Source organism: Pristiophorus japonicus, chromosome 15 (assembly GCF_044704955.1).
Source record: "Pristiophorus japonicus isolate sPriJap1 chromosome 15, sPriJap1.hap1, whole genome shotgun sequence".
NCBI lineage: Eukaryota > Metazoa > Chordata > Chondrichthyes > Pristiophoridae > Pristiophorus > Pristiophorus japonicus.
The window spans coordinates 11,655,193-11,675,097 of NC_091991.1; the positions used below are offsets into that span (position 1 = coordinate 11,655,193).

The window sequence follows — 19,905 nt, forward strand, 5'->3', positions numbered from 1 at the left end:
CTTTGTTTCTATCCATCCATGCAATTATTCAGTTAAATGTACTTTTTAATAACTTGTGTGGCGTAGGTTAAGCAGTGATCTAATCACGGTGTTTAAAATGAAGGGGTTTGATAGGGTAGACACAGAAACTTATTTCCTCTGGTGGGGAGGTGTTCAGGACTAATGTCAGGAAGCACTTCTTAACACAAAGGGCAGCCTTCTCGCAGGCGATTGGGGATGGGTAACAAATGCTGGCCTTGTCAGCGACGCCCACATCCCGTGAACTGATGAAAGAAATGACGATGAGACCATCGGTGTTCACCGTCATTCTCCCTCTGCAACTGACCATAAATTCAGGATTTAACGTGTGCGCAGATAAATGCGGAAATCCTGAAGTTGGGGTCAGCTGTTCCCTGCTCTGCCACAGGCTGTGCTGTGGAGCTCCTAATTAGTTTGCTGACATGGATTGAGAACTGGTTGTCAGACAGGAAGCAAAGAGTAGGAGTAAATGGGGACTTTTCAGAATGGCAGGCAGTGACTAGTGGGGTACCGCAAGGTTCTGTGCTGGGGCCCCAGCTGTTTACACTGTACATTAATGATTTAGACGAGGGGATTAAATGTAGTATCTCCAAATTTGCAGATGACACTAAGTTGGGTGGCAGTGTGAGCTGCAAGGAGGATTCTATGAGGCTGCAGAGCGACTTGGATAGGTTAGGTGAGTGGGCAAATGCATGGCAGATGAAGTATAATGTGAATAAATGTGAGGTTATCCACTTTGGTGGTAAAAACAGAGAGACAGACTATTATCTGAATGGTGACAGATTAGGAAAAGGGCAGGTGCAAAGAGACCTGGGTGTCATGGTACATCAGTCATTGAAGGTTGGCATGCAGGTACAGCAGGCGGTTAAGAAAGCAAATGGCATGTTGGCCTTCATAGCGAGGGGATTTGAGTACAAGGGCAGGGAGGTGTTGCTACAATTGTACAGGGCCTTGGTGAGGCCACACCTGGAGTATTGTGTACAGTTTTGGTCTCCTAACCTGAGGGAAGGACATTCTTGCTATTGAGGGAGTGCAGCGAAGGTTCACCAGACTGATTCCCGGGATGGCGGGACTGACCTATCAAGAAAGACTGGATCAACTGGGCTTGTATTCACTGGAGTTCAGAAGAATGAGAGGGGACCTCATAGAAACGTTTAAAATTCTGACGGGGTTAGACAGGTTAGATGCAGGAAGAATGTTCCCAATGTTGGGGAAGTCCAGAACCAGGGGACACAGTCTCAGGATAAGGGGTAAGCCATTTAGGACTGAGATGAGGAGGAATTTCTTCACCCAGAGAGTGGTGAACCTGTGGAATTCTCTACCACAGAAAGTTGTTGAGGCCAATTCACTAAATATATTCAAAAAGGAGTTGGATGAAGTCCTTACTACTAGGGGAATCAAGGGGTATGGCGAGAAAGCAGGAATGGGGTACTGAAGTTGCATGTTCAGCCATGAACTCATTGAATGGCGGTGCAGGCTAGAAGGGCCGAATGGCCTACTCCTGCACCTATTGTCTATGTTTCTATGTTTCTATGTTTCCTAATTAGGCAATTAGTTCAACTGACGAAAACCTAAGCTCTTCCACTCTAATATCGCTGTTAAATACCCCGTAAAAAGTTTTGCCTTGTTGGAATAGGTGTAATTGGGATTTTAGCTGGGTATAGACTGTTGAGCAACCATTGTGGCCCTGAAAAACTAATTTTATATTTATAGAATGTCAAATTTTTCCATCGTGACTAAAATTACTAGATTTTTAAAATAAGAGATACATTTTTTAAATTGATATTTCAGCTTGTACCTTATCCTTATGTGTATGTCCCAATTTTTATTTCGCTCTCTAAGGGGTGAAAAAAAGCGTAAAATGTGATTTTCTGATCGTGCTTTTTATTTCCTGGTTTGCAGTCATACAAGAATTCTTCAGTGTGATTGGCTGCTTAGACAACTTGATGACATCACTGCTGCTCTATGCTGGGGATCCCCTTTTTGACAACGCTATAATCCATTTAACATTGAGAAAGCTAAAGTTTCCGCCACAGAGATTGAGATCTTTGTGGACAGCTGTCTTTGACGTCAGCGGCCTTGCCTGAATGCCGCAGTTGTCCTTAATGGAATTGCGTCTTTATTGGAATTCTTGCAAGGCACTTGGCAAGGGTAGCTCTGTTGCTCTTAATTTTTGCTTTGGCTGTTGAACTGCTGACAACCACCGTTCATGGCACTGCAGATTGGCAGACATCTGTAGCTGTCAGCTCTTTGCGCCTCTCCCACGTATTGGGGTTATTCAGCATTATACTTCTCGTCATCCAGGAAGACTAATTAGCTCTGACGCTGCTCTCCCTGACTGTCTGCAAGGATCCCAGCATGGCGGCATCTCTGACTCGATCCGTTGCTTATTTTTCTTTGTTTTTACTAAATCATTATCATCATTAATGAGAAGCTGCATTAATGAACGTCTGAGACTGTAAACTCTTACCGGTTAAAATAGATTTTCAGATTTGGAAAAACATTCCGGACTGGTTTTAGCAATGATGTGATCTGAAATTCTGAATCCCCATTGGGCGTAAGCCAGGTGTTCGGGTCGCCAACCCCTCCAGGATTGGCCTGGAGTCACCAGGAATTGAAAATTAATTTCCAGGAAGCATTGATCTCATTGAAACATACAACATTCTCACCGGCCTTGACAGGGTAGATGTTTTCCCCCTGGCTGGGGAGCCTAGAACCAGGGGTTACAGTCTCAGAATAAGGGGTCAGCCATTTAGGACTGAGATGAGGAGAAACTTCTTCTTTGGAATTCTCTGCCCCATTGGGCTGTGGGGGATCAGTCATTGAGAATATTCAAGACCGAGATCGCTAGATTTTTGAAAATTAAGGGGAATCGAGGGATATGGAGATAGTGGAGTTGAGGTAGAAGATCAGCCATGATATTGAATGACTGAGCAGGCTCGAGGGGCCGAATGACCTACTCCTCCTATTATATTCTTATAAAACCCTGGAGAAAAATCATGGTGCCTTTTTATAAATGATGAATCTGAAATAGATTTATTTTACACACTTGCGTTTACTAGTTATAAAGGTTCTTGGAGATGGGAAGAGGATGTCTGACTGAGAGTCGAGAATGGGGAATGAATAGTCTGTTTGTTTCCCAATTGGCTGTGGGGAGGCGGGGGCGAGTCGAGTGGCCAATCGGGTGGTCAGAAGCAGGAGGTCCTGTGATGAGACCTCCAGGAATACATCCAAACAGTTTGCAGAGCGGGGTAGGGATGGTGGTGGGGGAGAACCCATCACAACACTAGGAGCTGGATGGGGAGGGAAACAGAAACCGCATCGGGTAAAGCATCCTGGAAGGTTCTGGCCCACTTGAATCTCTGAAAGAAAAAGGCTTTTTCTTTCTTGTGCCCCCTCCCCCTATCTCCTTGTCCAGGGGTTCCTTGCTCCAATCACTCGGCATCCTGAAGGAATGGTGTCTCTACTTTCCAACACCAAATATTCATTTCTCTTGGTGCATCAGGGCCCAGAAGATTGTTCCTTTTTAGTGTAAACACGAAGACTTGACTGATCTGGTCCCAACCACGCCTGCAAACATCCGCCTTGATCCGCTTCTGGTTGCTCCCTGATGCAACGCACTCTACATCATTTTTTCTTCTCAGTATTTTGCGGCTGTTGTTCCAATGTTCCCCGAGATTAGCTTGATCTTGCCCCAGGTGTTTCACTGCAACAAACTTGCTCGTGAGTGTCACAATTTGAATTTTCAGTTGATCAAAGACCCAGCATGGATTTGTGAAAGGCTGGTCATGCCTGACAAAACCTGATTGGAATTTTTTTGAAGAGGTGACTAAAGTGGACTGGGGAAATGTCCTTGCATTTTATTTATATGGACTTCCAGAAGGCCTTTGATAAAGTCCCATAAGAGACTGTTAACTCGGGTTGAAGCCCACGGAATTGAGGGCAAATTATTGACCTGGTTAGGAGATTGTCTCCTGCCACTCAGCCACAGAGTAGGGATAATGGGCAGGTACTGCTGGGTGTGACTAGTGGTGTCCCATGGGGATCTGTGTTGAGACCTCAACTATTCACACTATTTATTAAGGACTTAGATGACAGGATCGAGAGCCACATAAGAATTTGCAAAAAGTAGGTGACCTTGTAAGCTCTGTAGACGGAAGCATAACATTACAAAGTTAATAGATTTAGTGACTGGGCAAAACTGTGACAAATGGATTTCAATGTAGGCAAATGTGAGCTCATCCATTTTGGACCTAAAAAGGATAGAACAGGGAACTTTCTAAATGGTGAAAAGCTAGAAACTGGAAGTCCAAATGACTTGTGGGGGGGGGTCCAGGTACATAGATCATTAAAATCCCATGAACAGGTACAGAAAATAAACAAAAAGGCTAATGGGATGCTGGCCTTTATATCTAGAGGACTAGAGTACAAAGGGATAGAAGTTATACTGCAGCTGTACAAAGCCCTGGTTGGACCACACCTGGAGCACTGGGACCAGTTCTGGGCACCACACCTTGGGGCGGATATATTGGCCTTGGAGGGAGTGCAGGGTAGGTTTGCCAGAATGATACCCGGACTTCAAGCAAAGTTACGAGGAAAGCTTACACAAACTAGGGTTGTATGCTGTGCAATTGAGAAGATTAAGGGGTGATCTGATCAATGTTTTCAAGATGATATGGGAACAGATAGAGAGAGAAACTATTTTTGCTGGTTGGGGAGCCAAGAACTGGAGGCCTAGTCTACAACTTAGAGCCAGACCTTTCAGGAATGAAGTTTAGGAAACACTTCTACACACTCAAAGGGTGGTAGAGGTTTGGAACACTCTTCCGCAAACGGCAGTTGAAGTTAGATCAATTGTTCATGTTAAATCTGAGATCGATAGGGGTATGGAGCAAAGGTAGGTATATGGAGTTAGGTCGCAGATCAGCCATGATCTCAGTGAATGGTGGAGCAGGCTCGAGGGGCTGAATGGCCTCCTCCTGCTCCTATGTTCCTAATTTCACTGCCTCGCTTAGTGACGTTGACCCCTCTGTATTTCTTTTGTATTTTAGCCTGCTGTTTCCATCCACACTCGCTCATTACTTTGTAATTCAAAAATAATTAATCCTTTAACAAGAGAATCTTCCTGGTGAGGTTCTACTCACTCAGCCTCGAAATGGAAGCTCTGCTGGCAGAACGTTTTGCACAGCGTATAATTAAATGCCAGAGCAAGTACAAATTTCCCAGGGATCAGATAGGAAATACTTGCACTCAACAATCTGATGACATGCCATCTCCATTAATTCAAATGGGTTAGTGATGATGTGGTTTTGGATGTGGTCGTCATTTTCCCACCAACTGGACACCCGCACGAGCTGTTTTACGATGAGCTTAGAGCAGAAACTTGCGCGGAGCAGCCGACCATTTGAGAGCAACAATAAATTGCATTTTATACAGCACCATTAAAGTAGTTAGAAGGGCCCGGGGCGCTTCATAGGAAGGTTATTGGGCAAAGATTGATACCGAGTCACACTAGGAGAGATTGGGACAGGTGTACAAAAGCTCGGTCAAAGAGGTAGGTTTTAAAGGAGAGAATTCCAGAACTCGGGGCCCAGGCAGTTGAAATCACAGTCCCCAGTGGTGGAGCGATGGAAATCGAGGAATGCTCCCCACTGCGAGGTCAGTGGAAGTCGATGTGTTTTTGATTTGAAGAGTTCCCAAACAATGGCCCATTCGTTATCCTTCAAGAGACTCCTGGCACCTTGGGTGGAGCCCGAGTTCCTGGCTCTCTGCTCGTCGTTGGAGAGCGACTTTTTAAAAATCAGCACTGACATCACAGCATCAGTCCAGGCTGCAGAAAGGCTGAGTGGGCGAATTAACGTCCGCAGTGTTGGCAGGGCAGATAGCGGAGTTGATCTATTATGCTGTGCTGAGAGAGAATTCACCCCCCAACTGGGCTAGTGTAGGCGTGTGCTTTATTTTATAACTGTAGCTGAGCAGAAATTAATCTGATTTGCACCAAGTGATGATCATCACAATTTAGCTACTGTGGAACTTCTGAATTAAACCAGGTGAGGCCTCGCCAAGTTTTAACTCTGCCCATTGTCAGCGAGGGTAAAGAACTCGTAGACTTGAGGGAGCGCTGCACTGTTGGAGGGGCAGTACTGAGGGAGCGCTGCACTGTCGGAGGGGCAGTACTGAGGGAGCGCTGCACTGTCGGAGGGGCAGTACCTGAGGGAGCGCTGCACTGTCGGAGGGGCAGTACTGAGGGAGCGCTGCACTGTCGGAGGGGCAGTACTGAGGGAGCGCTGCACTGTCGGAGGGGCAGTACTGAGGGAGCGCTGCACTGTCGGAGAGGCAGTACTGAGGGAGCGCTGCACTGTCGGAGGGGCAGTACTGAGGGAGCGCTGCACTGTCGGAGGGGCAGTACTGAGGGAGCGCTGCACTGTCATAGAAACAGAGAAAAAAGGTGCAGGAGTAGGCCATTCGGCCCTTCGAGCCTGCACCACCATTCAATAAGATCATGGCTGATCATTCCCTCAGTACCCTTTTCCTGCTTTCTCTCCATATCCCTTGATCCCCTTAGCTGTAAGGACCATATCTAACTCCCTCTTGAATATATCCAATGAACTGGCATCAACAACTCTTTGCGGTAGGGAATTCCACAAGTTAACAACTCTCTGAAGAAGTTTCTCCTCATCTCAGTCTTAGGATATGGGGTAGGCCATTTAGGACTGTGTCCCCTGGTTCTGGATTTCCCCAACATCGGGAACAATCTACCCGCATCTAACTTGTCCCTTCCTGTCAGAATCTTGTATGTTTCTATAAGATCCCCTCTCATTCTTCTAAACTCTAATGTATAAAGGCCCAGTTGATCCAGTCCCTCCTCATATGTCAGTCCAGCCATCCCGGGAATCAGTCTGGTGAACCTTCGCTGCACTCCCTCAATAGCAAGAACGTCCTTCCTCAGATTAGGAGACCAAAACTGAATTCAGTATTCCAGGTGAGGCCTCACCAAGGTCCTGTACAACTGCAGTAAGAACTTCCTGCTCCTATACTCAAATCCCCTAGCTATGAAGGCCAACATACCATTTGTCTTCTTTACTGCCTGCTGTACCTGTATGCCACCCTTCAATGACTGATGTATCATGACACCCAGGTCTCGTTGCACCTCCCCTTTTCCTAATCTGTCACCATTCAGATAATATTCTGTCCTTGTGTTTTTGCCCCCAAAGTGGATAACCTCACATTTATCCTCATTATACTGCATCTGCCATGTATTTGCCCACGCAACTAACCTGTCCAAGTCACCCTGCAGCCTCTTAGCGTCCCCCTCACAGCTCACACTGCCACCCAGTCGGAGGGGCAGTACTGAGGGAGCGCTGCACTGTCGGAGGGGCAGTACTGAGGGAGCGCTGCACTGTCGGAGGGGCAGTACTGGGGGAGTGCTGCACTGTCAGAGGGGCAGTACTAGGGGAGCGCTGCACTGTCGGAGGGGCAGTACTAGGGGAGTGCTGCACTGTCGGAGGGGCAGTACTGAGGGAGCGCTGCACTGTCGGAGGGGCAGTACTGAGGGAGTGCTGCACTGTCGGAGGGGCAGTACTGAGGGAGCGCTGCACTGTCGGAGGGGCAGTACTGAGGGAGCGCTGCACTGTCGGAGGGGCAGTACTAGGGGAACGCTGCACTCATCTTTCGAATGAGCCGTTGAACCGAGGCCCCGTCTGCTCCCTCGGGTGTATATAAAAGATCCCATGGCACCAACATTACTGCTGAGGGAACATCGCATGGCATCATCCAAAGAAGAGCAGAGGAGTTGTTCCAGGTGTCCTGGTCAATTTTTATCTGACGATATTGAAGCCTGTTCAGTACCTGATTTCCTAGTGCGTGTCCTGTTAAAGTTGCAGATGGAAGAACTTCACACACGTGCCCAGTGTTTTGAGCGGTCATTTCCTGACCCCTGTCTGTGGCTCCTGTCAGTCACGTGCGTCACTAAGACTGCCAGTTTTACAAGGTTGGACCGAACATATCAAAGTTTGGAACAGCTTTCTGGATCACGTGTTACACCTGTGCAACATCTCTCTATTGTGTGTCTGGTTCTATCTCTCGCGTATCACTGTCGTTTCCCCTCCTCTTCCAGTGGCACACGATGTGAATATTTACTTGGGTGAATCGGAGGGTCGGAACAGCCCCTCGAAAGATGATGACTCCCTGCTTCACCCTGGCAACTTGACCAGCACGTCGGATGAAGCAAGCAGACTGGAAGCGGGGGTCGAGGTGAGCTGCTTTGTGTTGCGTTTTATTACTGGGGGTTTATATTCAACAAGGCACTCCATTTTGAAATGTAAGGAGTTGAATTTGTTGGAAAGCGACAAGCAGCAGTTGAGTCCTGTTTGAGCAGTGAGTCACTTACTCGAGGCATTAATGAAGCAAGAGGTTAGGTGATTGTATCTTTCTCTCAGATGGCTGTCCTCCCACCAACAATGGTGCAAGCAAAATGTTATAATTGCATTGGAACATTAGAATTGGGAGCAGGAGTCGTCCATTCAGCCCCTCGAGCCTGCTCTGCCATTCAAGGAGATCATGGCTGATCTACCTCAACTCCACTTTCCTGCACTATCCCCATATCCTTTGATTCCCTTAATATCCAAAAGCTTATCAATCTCAGTCTTGAATATACTCAACGACTGAGCATCCACAGCCCTCTGGGGTAGAGAATTCCAAAGATTCACCACCCTCTGAGTGAAGAAATTTCTCGTCATATCTCCTAAATGACCAATCCCTTATCCTGAGACTGTGATCCCTGGTTCTAGACTCCCTTGCCAGAGGAAACATCCTCCCTGCATCTACCCTGTCAAGCCACTTAAGAATTTTATGTTTCAATGAGATCACCTCTCATTCTTCTAAACGCTAGAGAATATAGGCCTCGTCTACTCAATCTCTCCTCATAGGACAATCCCCCCCCCCCCCCCCCCCCCATCCCAGTAATCCGTCTGGTGAACCTTCGTTGCACTCCCTCTACGGCAAGTATTTCTTTCCCTGGGTAAGGAAACCAAGATTGTACACCATACTCGAGGTGTGGCCTCACCAAAGGAAAGGAACTGGATAAATGTTTAATAACGACAAATTCTAAGATGAATATTTGGGATGGAATTTCAGATTAACTTTTTGGAAATTGAAATCACCAAGTATCTTTGTTGCACCACATCTAGGCATTGCTAAAGTTGGGCTTGTCAAATTCACTTGGAAATAAATTAATTATACACCATAAACCTTCACCGTGGCTGGGTCAAAAATCCTGGAACTCCCTCCCTAACAGCACTATGGGAGCACCTTCGCCCTGTCAGTCCCTCTCAGAATCATCACCACCTTCTCGAGGGCAATTAGGGACGGGCAATAAATGCCGGCCTTGCCAGCGACGCCCACATCCCGAAAATTAATATTTAACTAAAAAAAAAATCCTGTGTCAAACAGGAACTAACTAGCGTTGGAGAAAGGAGCTTAGAGTAGAGCCTGAGTACAAAAGCTAAAGGAGATCTTGGTTGTTGCTGTGTTCTAAAACTGAATTAATTTGGACAATGAACATTGCACTGGATCACAGACGGCAAATTCATAAAATCTTGATGCAACTGAAGTTGACCCATTTGTCAGATTCTCTGTTACATTCACCAGCTCCCATTATGAATCGATCAATGGATTTGAAAATATAGTGGGCTTTTTCCATTCATTGACATCGGCTGTAAAATATGGATTGTTATTTGCACACTGTGCCACAAAACCCATTACAGTCTGGAACAATATTGCTGGCTTTTGCAGATCACGCTGCCTTGGGAATTTGCTGCAGCAATATGGCCATTGGATGTGTTTAGAGTTGAAGCATCGAGGGATCAACATTAGATATGAGCGGGGGACCCAGATTATGCATCCTCATAGGCAGTCCCTCGGAATCGAGGAAGACTTGCTTCCACTCTAAAAATGAGTCCTTAGGTGGCTGAACAGTCCAATACAAGAACCGCAGTCCCTGTCACAGGTGGGACAGATAGTCATTGAGGGAAGGGGTGGGTGGGACTGGTTTACCGCACGCTCCTTCCGCTGCCTGCGTTTGATTTCTGCATGCTCTCGGCGATGAGACTCGAGATGCACTTCCTCCACTTAGGGCGGTCTCTGGCCAGGGACTCCCAGGTGTCGGTGGGGATGTTGCACTTTATCAGGGAGGCTTTGAGGGTGCCCCGGTAACGTTTACGGCTTATGCAGTGGGTTTAGACACAGTATTCATGGCTCTAGGACCTGGGTTGGAATCTCGCTCTGCCTGATGGGATGTAGGCGTGCTTGGCTTAGAGTGCGAGGTTCCGCTGTGAAATGGGGCATGGCTGGTCCCAATCCGGTTCCAAGTGGGGTGGGGGGTGGAACACAGCAGTAAAGTGCCCCCCCCCCCCCTCCCCAAATCTGCTCTTAATTGACCACGTCCTCGGACAGGTTTAAGGATCGTTGGTGTGGGGTGATGAGACAAACTGGTACAGTGAGGGTGTTCCTGGTGGTGGTACTGAAGCATACGGCTGGGGTAGAGGAGAGGGCCTGGTGCTCACACTGCATGCCTGTGATGGGAAACATAGACACATAGAAAATAGCAGCAGTAGTAGACCATTTGGCCCTTCGAGCCTGCATCGCCATTCAATATGATCATGGCTGATCCTCTGTCTCAACACCATATTCCCGCTTTTTCCCCATACCCCTTGATGTCTTTTGTGTCTAGAAATCTATCTATGTCCCACTTAAATATACTCAGTGACTTGGCCCCCACAGCCTTCTGTGGTAGAGAATTCCACAGGCTCACCACCCTCTGAGTGAAAAAATTTCTCCTCATCTCGGTCCTAAATTTCCTACCCCGTATCCTGAGGCTGTGATCCCTTGTTCTAGACTTCCCAGCCAGGGGAAACATCCTCCCCGCATCCAGTCTATCCAACCCAGTCAGAATGTTATATGTTTCAATGAGATTCCCTCTCATTCTTCTCAACTCTAGTGAATACAGGCCCAGTCGACCCAATCTCTCCTCATACGACAGTCCTACCATCCCAAGCATTCACCTCCCCCGCACCGAGCCCCACTCCCCCCTCCAGCACTAACCTCCCTCGCCTTCAAGAGCACAAAAAAACTTAAGAAATAACACACACAATCTGATGTGCACTTGAGCTTTTTAAAGTAAACAATAGAATCTCTTGTCCTGAGGTGTTGTGACGCTGTTGCAGAAGCTCGATGCAATCTGTCATTTGCTGCAGCATTGCAACGTGAAGAGTCTGCAAATCTGGAGCTATTTACTGCAGATATCTGAACAGACTCTGGCTGTAAGCACAGTCTCCTCCTTTCACCAATCAGCATAGACCTGAGCCCTCTGGTTACCGGCCCTCCTGTCACTGGAAGCAGGATCTACGCTATCAAAACCCTGTCATCATTGTATAACACCGCCATTAAATCCCCACGCTTTTAACAAATAAGTAATACAATCGTTGAACAGGGAGGTTGGAAACCAACGTCACTTATTCCTAAATAAGGATGTCAAGGCCTTGGAGAGGGTGTGGAGGAGATTTACTAGAATGGTACGCGGGCTGAGGGACTTCAGTTACGTGGCGAAGCTGGGGTTGGTTCTCCTAAGAGCAGAGAAAGTTGGGAGGAGATTTGAATGTGATGCTCAAAATCATGAGGCATTTTGATCGAGTAAATAAGGAGAAACTATTTCCAGTGGCAGGCGGGTCGGTGGTCAGTGGACACAGATTTAAGGTGATTGGCAAAAGAACCAGATGAGAAGAAATTTTTTTTTTTTACACAGCGAGTTGTTGTGAACTTTCAATGGGGAATTGGATAAATACTTGAAATAGAAAAAAATTACATGGCTGTAGGGAAAGAGCAGGGGGGAGTGGGACTAATTGGATTGTTCTTTCACAGAGCCGGCACAGGCAAGATGGGCCGAATGGCCTCCTTCCATGGTGTAAGATTCTACCTGTGCATTTCTTTTGTTCCTCTGCAGGATGCTATGGAAAGAAATAAAGGAAATGGCCTGTTCTTCAGGGATGGCAAGTGCCGGATTGATTACATACTAGTTTACAGAAAGTCTAACGCACAAGCAGAGAAACGGGAGATGTTTGAGAGGAACCTGAGAGCTGAAGGATTGAACATTGAAAAAGAGGTAGGTTTGATGATCGCTGCCTCTTTTTGATAAAGTGGTTTGGTGATTGGTTTGCAAAGAGCTTGCTTTAGCAGAGTTAGTAGGTGTTGATGTTTGACAATTAATTACTCTGACTGGTTGTATGGACCCTGGCGCCTGTATCTCCAGGTACACACAGTCATCTGTACCACATACTGTCTGAAGGAACGTGCCTGCCGTCCTTTGAGAACAATCCATCAGTCGCCTCCTGAATACCGGGAGACGTGGTGACTTGTCTGACATCTGAGAAATTAGCTGGGTCCCCAGTCACCAGAAAATGAATGTTTGCTGTCACATTCTGAAGAATTGAAATCTCTGACTGCTCCTTTTCCACACGTACCCCTCTCAACCTCTTACTGGGAGAGGAGGTTATTTTGACTTTGGACCCGAGTGTAAAATGCGTGATATTGACTCGGACACCCACTAAACACCTCTTCCCCCATTTCAGTTTCTATTGAAGTCCATGGAAATGCAAATCAGGAGCAGAGATTGGCTGAGTCACTATATTGCCCGTTTTACATTACCGCCCAGAGTCAGAATCGCCCCCAAGGTTCTGTCCAACTCGGTGTAGATTTGACACCCAATTCCTACACAGCCTCCTCTTCGAGCCCTTTCCTCATTGCCAGCCTCCTGTGTGCGTGGATCTCTACAGGTGCAGCACAGCATTGTGTTCAAGCATTGCTTTCTGTAACCTTGCAAATCAGGGATGTCTGTAGGCGCCCCATAAACCCCAGGAAACTCCCGTCCACTGGCTCTTAGCGCAGAAGGAGGCCATTCGGCCCATCGCGTCTGCTGTTGTTTGAAATTCCTGCTTTCTCCAAGTTTAGAAAGGGTTGTACTTCAAGTTGTCTCATGTCGTACATAAGAACACCAAGATCTGCTGGTATCTGCAATTGAATTATCCGAATTAATGGGAACAGGGATTGATATTCTACATGCTTCCTGCAATCCCATGATATGATAAAAGCCTTGGTTTTAGACCATAAGAACCTAAGAAATAGGAGGTGGTGTAGGCCATTTGGCCCCCAAGCCTGCTCTGCCATTCAACACGATCATGGCGGATCTGATCTTGGCCTCCACTCCTTCCCTGCCCGCTCCCCATAACTCTTCACTCCATTATCGCTCAAAAATCTGTCTATTGCCGCCTTAAATATATTCAATGACCCAGCCTCCACAGCTCTCTGGGGTAGAGAATTCCACAGATTCACGACCCTCTGAGAAGAAATTCCTCCTCATCTCAGTTTTAAATGGGTGGCCCCCTAATCTGAAACTATGCCCCCTAGTTCTAGATTCCCCCACAAGGGGAAACATCCCCTCTGCATCTACCCTGACGAGCCCCCTCGGAATGTTATATGTTTCAATAAGATCCCTCAGTCTTCTAAACTCCAGTGAATATAGGCCCAACCTTTTGTCATACGACAACCCCTTCATCTCTGGAATCAACCCCGTGAACCTTCTGAACTGTCTCCAATGCAAGTATATCCTTCCTTAAATACGGAGAGCAAAACGGTGTGTAGTATGTCGTTAACTGTACCGAAAGCCCAGTGATTGGGAGTGAGCTTCAGGTAGGATTGTACGGGCAATGGGGTCTTACTGGAGCGGGACCTGAACCCACAACTCCTCCTAACTCCAGAGGCGAGAGTGCTACCCACTGAACCATGGTTAACGCCAGATCAGTGAGTTTACACTTGAAAGTAATTCTGGATGGATAAGCAAAAATGGCATTTTGGATTTGCTGGAGATGAGAGTAAAAATGGATATTTCGAAGCAATATTTTTGCACTCTGAGGGTTATTAGAATGGGGAATGCTTTTTTTAAAAAAATTACTTATTTTATGGGATATTATTCCCATCCCCAGTTGCCCATGAGAAGGTGGTGGTGAGCTGCCTTCTTGAACCGCTGCAGTCCGTGTGATGAAGGTGCTCCCACAGTGCTGTTAGGGAGGGTGTTCCTAGATTTCGACCTAGCGATAATGGAGGAACGGCCGATATATTTCCAAGTCAGGATGGTGTGTGACTCGGAGGGGAAGTTGGAGGTGGTGGTGTTCCCATGCGCCTGCTGCCCTTGTCCTTCTAGGTGGTGGAGGTCGCAGGTTTGGGAGGTGCTGCTGAAGAAGCCTTGACGCGTTGTGCCTTGCAGTTGGCTTGTAGATGCTTTACCTCAAGGGGTTATTGAGGCACAGATAGTAACATCATTTAAAAGGGAATCGATTGTATATTTTGAAAGGATTATCATCATCATAGGCAGTCCCTCGAAATGAGGATGACTTGCTTCCATGTCAAAATGGGATTAGTTCACAGGTGTTTCAATGAAGGACCTAATATTCCAGGTCCCGAACTACATGTTGCAGGGTGGAAGATACCTGTGCGTGGATTTTATTAACGTGGGGTGACCGTTGCACACCAGCCAGCACACGGGCTTGACAGAGTTAGGTCTTGGTCCAGTAGCAAGGGTTAACCAAGACAACTGGAGACGAGCTCTGCTGCACGGCCCTAGTGCACACACATATCGCAGTGTGGGCTGGCCCGTGCTGCCCCGGGCCCTCGCCTCTTCTGGGCCCCAAACTCATGCCTCTCCTGGGCCCCGATCGCTCCCTATACCAGGGGAACGGGAATGGAGTAGATCGCTTCAGTTGGAGAGCCAGCAAAAATTCTCAGTTAGCCCGTGCTGTCAATTTTCTGATCTCTTGATTTTGTGACTGACTTCGAAATAGGAATGCACGATACAACGATGCAATGTTTCATTGTTTACGCAAACGTTGTTATGGGTGAGGACTGCTGTGTCACAGAAACTGGGGTTTGTTGTGGCCTGGCTTCCTCCCAGCTTTACACCAATCCCCTCCTGCCCCAGTGCTCCGACAATCCCTCTGAGAACCATTATCTCTCCACGCAGACGGGAAAGTTAATATGCCACACTGCAGACTGGTAATTAACAATAAATGTTGCCTAAATGATGCGCAGTGCAGAGTTGGGTATAAATGAGTCTGACAATCACTTCCCATTTCATTGTGAGGTTTTCTAAAGACATCACTGAAAGCGAATGGAATTTTGTAATCACTTTTGAAAATACAGTAAACTTCGATATCTTGTTTTTTTATTCTCGTCCACGACGATACATCTGTCCACACCAATGTTCCTTCGAAGTTTGTTTTTTGGGGGGGAGTGCGCGGTCCCTTTAACTGACTACGTGGCCGAATTCACCATTTTGCGCTTTACGCGAGATGTCCGGTTAAAAGTCCGGTGATCGGCTGGCGTGGGACCTCCAGACAGCTGAGCCGCAGGTACCATAACTCTCGCTGCTCGTGGTGCTGGAAAAGTGGTCATCAGTCCCACGGGATGTGGGCGTCACCGTCATTTATTGCCCATCCCTAATCGCCCTGGAGAAGGTGGTGGTGAGCTGCCGCCTTGAACCGCTGCAGTCCGTGTGGTGAAGGTGCTCCCTCAGTGCTGACTTGTCATCGCGGTTTGGTACAACTTAGTGCCTCGCTGGGCCATTTCAAAGGGCAGTTAAGAGGCACCCACGTTGCTGTGGGTCTGGAGTCACATATAGGCCAGACCGGGTAAGGACGGCCGATTTCCTTCCCTAAAGGATATTAGTAGAAACATAGAAACATAGAAAATAGGTGCAGGAGTAGGCCATTCGGCCCTTCTAGCCTGCACCGCCATTCAATGAGTTCATGGCTGAACATTCAACTTCAGTACCCCATTCCTGCTTTCTCACCATACCCCTTGATCCCCCTAGTTGTAAGGACTATAGTGAACCAGATGGTGTTTTTACAACAATCTGGTAGTTTCATGGTCACCATTACGGACACTAGCTTTTTAATTCCTGATTTATTTAGTTAAATGAATTGGTGGGATTTGATTTCGCGTCTCCCAATTATTAGTCCAGACATCGGTCCTTAACATAATGCCAGTGTCGCTTCGTGAGAACTAATAGGGTGCGAAATTGGACTTGAGCCCAAAGCGGGCCATACATCGGCGGACCAGTTGCTTTGCAAGCCATGCCGGTCTGTGTTGACTTTTGACCCGAGGCACGTGCGGCACTGAACCTCGTTGAATGAAGTCCGAGAGCTGCAGGCACCAATCAGAAGCCCTGATACTACTTGCTGATCAGCCTGGCCAGTTCCGGCCAGGCCTCCACATCGCTCCGGGTCCTGGGGAAGGGGGGCGAGAGGGTGCGAGGAGATGAGGTGCCGGGTATGCCTGAGCCACCGTGTTTATGTGGAGCCGAGAGGAGTACGCTGTGCATTCTGGCCCAAAAGAAATGTTTTTTTTTCTTTACACTTTGTGTGACTTTCTTGAGCGAGCTCCACCAGCCCTTTAAAGGCTGCTGGTCAGGCCGCTCGAGACCAGGTCTAGCTAAACTGTGCGCTCCTTGCCCTCCGCCCATTTGTACCCAAAGTTTGCATCGGGGTCCTACTACTGCCATCTGTACCCTGAGCTGTATCAGCCAGTTGCCTCACACCTGTCTCAGGCAGGTGCCCTGGACACCTAAAATGTGGCCGGCTTCTGATATGGTGACCACCACACTTGCACAGCAGGCGGTCATGAAAGGTCGTGACCTGAAATTTGTCCCTTTTATTGTTCATTACAGGCTTTTTTTTTTTAAATAGGGAAAAATGAAGTTTGATTTTTTTTTTTTCCCAATCATGTTTGTATCGGGATCCACACTTTTGTCTGCTGCTATAACTTCACATTGTACGCATGTATTTGATGATTGGACAGGTGGTACAGACCAAAGCTGCTCCAACATTCACTTTTCTACCTGCACTGAGCACATTTATATGTCCACGAAGTCTTAGCAAATGACTTGCCTTCTATTCCCCAGTATGGAATGTCATTAACCACTCCCCTCCCAGGGCTCCAAGTCTCAGTGTCAGCTGTGGCTCAGTGGGTAACATTCTCATCCTGAGTCAGAAGGTTGTGGGTTCAAGTCCAGAGCGCACAATCCAGGCTGACACTCCCAGTGCAGTGCTGTGGGAGCGCTGCGCTGTCGGAGGGGCAGTGCTGTGGGAGCGCCGCGCTGTCGGAGGGGCAGTGCTGAGGGAGCGCCGCGCTGTCGGAGGGGCAGTGCTGAGGGAGCGCCGCGCTGTCGGAGGGGCAGTGCTGAGGGAGCGCCGCGCTGTCGGAGGGGCAGTGCTGAGGGAGCGCCGCGCTGTTGGAGGTGCCGTCTTTCGGATGAGATGTTAAACAGAGTCTGCGTTCTCGGGTGAACGTAAAAGATCCACGGCAATGTTTCGAAAGAGAGCAGGGGCGTTATCCTCGATGTCCTGGCCAATATTTATCCTTCAATCGACATCACTATAACAGATTATCTGTCCGTTAGCTCATTGCTGTTTGTGGGAGCTTGCTGTGTGCAAATTGGCTGCCGCGTTTCCCACATTACAATAGTGACCACACTCCAAAAAGTATTTCATTGGCTGTAAAATGCTTTGGGATGTCCGGTGGTCGTGAAAGGCGCTAAATAAATGTAAATACTTTTTTCCAGTAAATAGCTGAATTATAATCCTTGTCCTTTCAGTCTAGCATTCCCAGGTGATCTAGAATCCTCATTTGGCTTTCTGCTTACTGAGCCCTAATTGAGGTCATTGAATATATATATATAGACGCTTTCATGCGAATGCTCAAGACTAGGAACAGGATTAACTGTCAATCATCAGTTAATAATGTCAAGTCACATTTTAATTCTTGTGTGTTTACAGAATCCAATTATCCTATCGGAACACAAGCAATTAACTTGGTACTCAATCTAGAGTGAAGGGAATATTCCATCTACATAAATCTCCCAAGATGACAGATTCCAGTGTAGTATATATTAATGATTTAGACTTAAATGTAGGGGGCAAGATAAAGAAATTTGCAAATGATGCAAAAATTGGCCGTGTGCGTGTAATGTCTGTAGCTCCATACTGTGGATGCCTGTGTTACTGCAGCTAGTGCTGTTAATAAAGAGCAGGTCACCTGACCAGCAGATCAAAGGTTACCAGAACCTGCAGCCATTTTACTCGAGATGACAGTGTGGTTGACGGTGAGGAGGAAAGCTCTAAACTGCAGTGAGATATCGATGAACTGGTCAGGTGGGTAGAAAAGTGGCAAATGGAATTCAATCCGGAAAAGTGTGAGGTAATGCATTTGGAGAGGGGCAACAAGGCAAGGGAATATACAATAAATGGGAGGATACTGAGCAATGTGAAGGAACAGAGGGACCTTGGAGTATATGTCCACAGATCCTTAAAGGTAGCAGGACAGGTCTATAATGTAATTTAAAAAGGCATAGAATACAAGAGCAAGGACGTTATGCTAGAAATACTAGTTAGGCCACAGCTTGAGTACTGTGTGCGTTTCTGGTCACCACATTACGGGAAGGATGTGATTGCACGAGAAAAGGTACAGAGGAGATTGATGAGGATGTTGCCAGGACTGGAGAATTTTAGCTATGAGGAAAGATCGGATAGGCTGGGGTTGTTTGGAACAGAGGAGGCCAAGGGGAGATTTAATTGAGGGGCCAAGATAGTGGATAGGAAGGATTTATTTCTCTTAATAGAAGGGTTAATAACCACGGGGGCATAGATTTTAAGTAGTTGGTAGAAGCATTAGAGGAGAGGTGAGGAAAGTGTTTTTCATCCAGAGGGTGGTGGGGGTCTGGAACTCACTGCCTGAAAGGGTGGTAGAGGCAGAAACCCTCACCTCATTTAAAAAGTACTTGGATGTGCACTTGAAGTGCTGAAACCTACAGGGCTACGGACCGAGAGCTGGAAAGTGGGATTAGGCTGAGTAGCTCTTGGTCGGCCGGTGCAGACACGATGAGCCGAAATGGCCTCCTTCCATGCTGTAACTTTCTATGATTTTATAAGTCCATTTACCACAACAGCCCACAGCAATTGGAATTAATTATTTAGATTCTGGATTCCTGGCAGTTGCTTTGAATCAAATTGCTTTACTTTTATTAGCTTTCAATCTTTTGCTAAGATAATGATCCTTGTCCCAGGCATTGATTGATTTGCCAAAGTCCCATCGTGAATCTGATCTCCATGATCGTTGTCTGGTTTCCATTTTCACGTTTATTCGAATACTTGGACACTTGAACCTCCTGGTTTCAAATGAAACATGCAGAGTATAAATTTATGAGGGGCCTGGCTAGAGCGAATAGGAAGGACATGTTTCCCTTAGCAGAGGGGTCAACAACCATTGGGCAGAGATTTAAAGTAATTGGTAGAAGGATTTGAGGAGAAGCTTTTTCACCCAGAGGGTGGTGGGAGTCTAGAACTCGCTGCCTGAAAGGGCAGTAGAGGCAGAAACCCTCACCACATTTAAAAAGTACTGGGATAGGCACTTGAAGTGCTGTAACCTACAGGGCTACGGACCGAGAGCAGGAAAGTGGGATTAGGCTGGATAGCTCTTGGTCAGCCGGCGGGACACGATGGACCGAAATGGCCTCCTTCCGTGCTGTAAATTTCTGTGATCCTACAATAGTATCGAACGTTCGGAATCTAGTACACTGCTATTAAATTAGATTCAATTATAATTTCTGTAACTCGACCCATACAATTGCTTAATGAATGTGTGTGCCTGACCGATTGTGAAGGTTAAGGGCATTAATTTAAGGTGCAATTCTTCACATTCTATTTACATTTTTTAAAGAAAAGCTCTCTCAAACAGCAATGTGATAATGACTGGATAATCTGTTTTAGTGATGTTGATTGAGGGATA

General features: G+C 47.1%; 1 protein-coding gene across 1 annotated transcript in view; it reads left to right on the forward strand.

Annotated features, from left to right (window-relative positions):
• LOC139281351 (anoctamin-4-like) overlaps positions 1 to 19,905 on the forward strand; it is a 297,350-nt gene that overhangs the window by 179,399 nt on the left and 98,046 nt on the right. The window contains exons 6-7 of the mRNA XM_070901506.1: positions 8,135 to 8,271; positions 12,017 to 12,175. Of these exons, the coding sequence (XP_070757607.1) occupies positions 8,135 to 8,271; positions 12,017 to 12,175 (296 nt within the window). The remainder of the gene's footprint in view (positions 1 to 8,134; positions 8,272 to 12,016; positions 12,176 to 19,905) is intronic.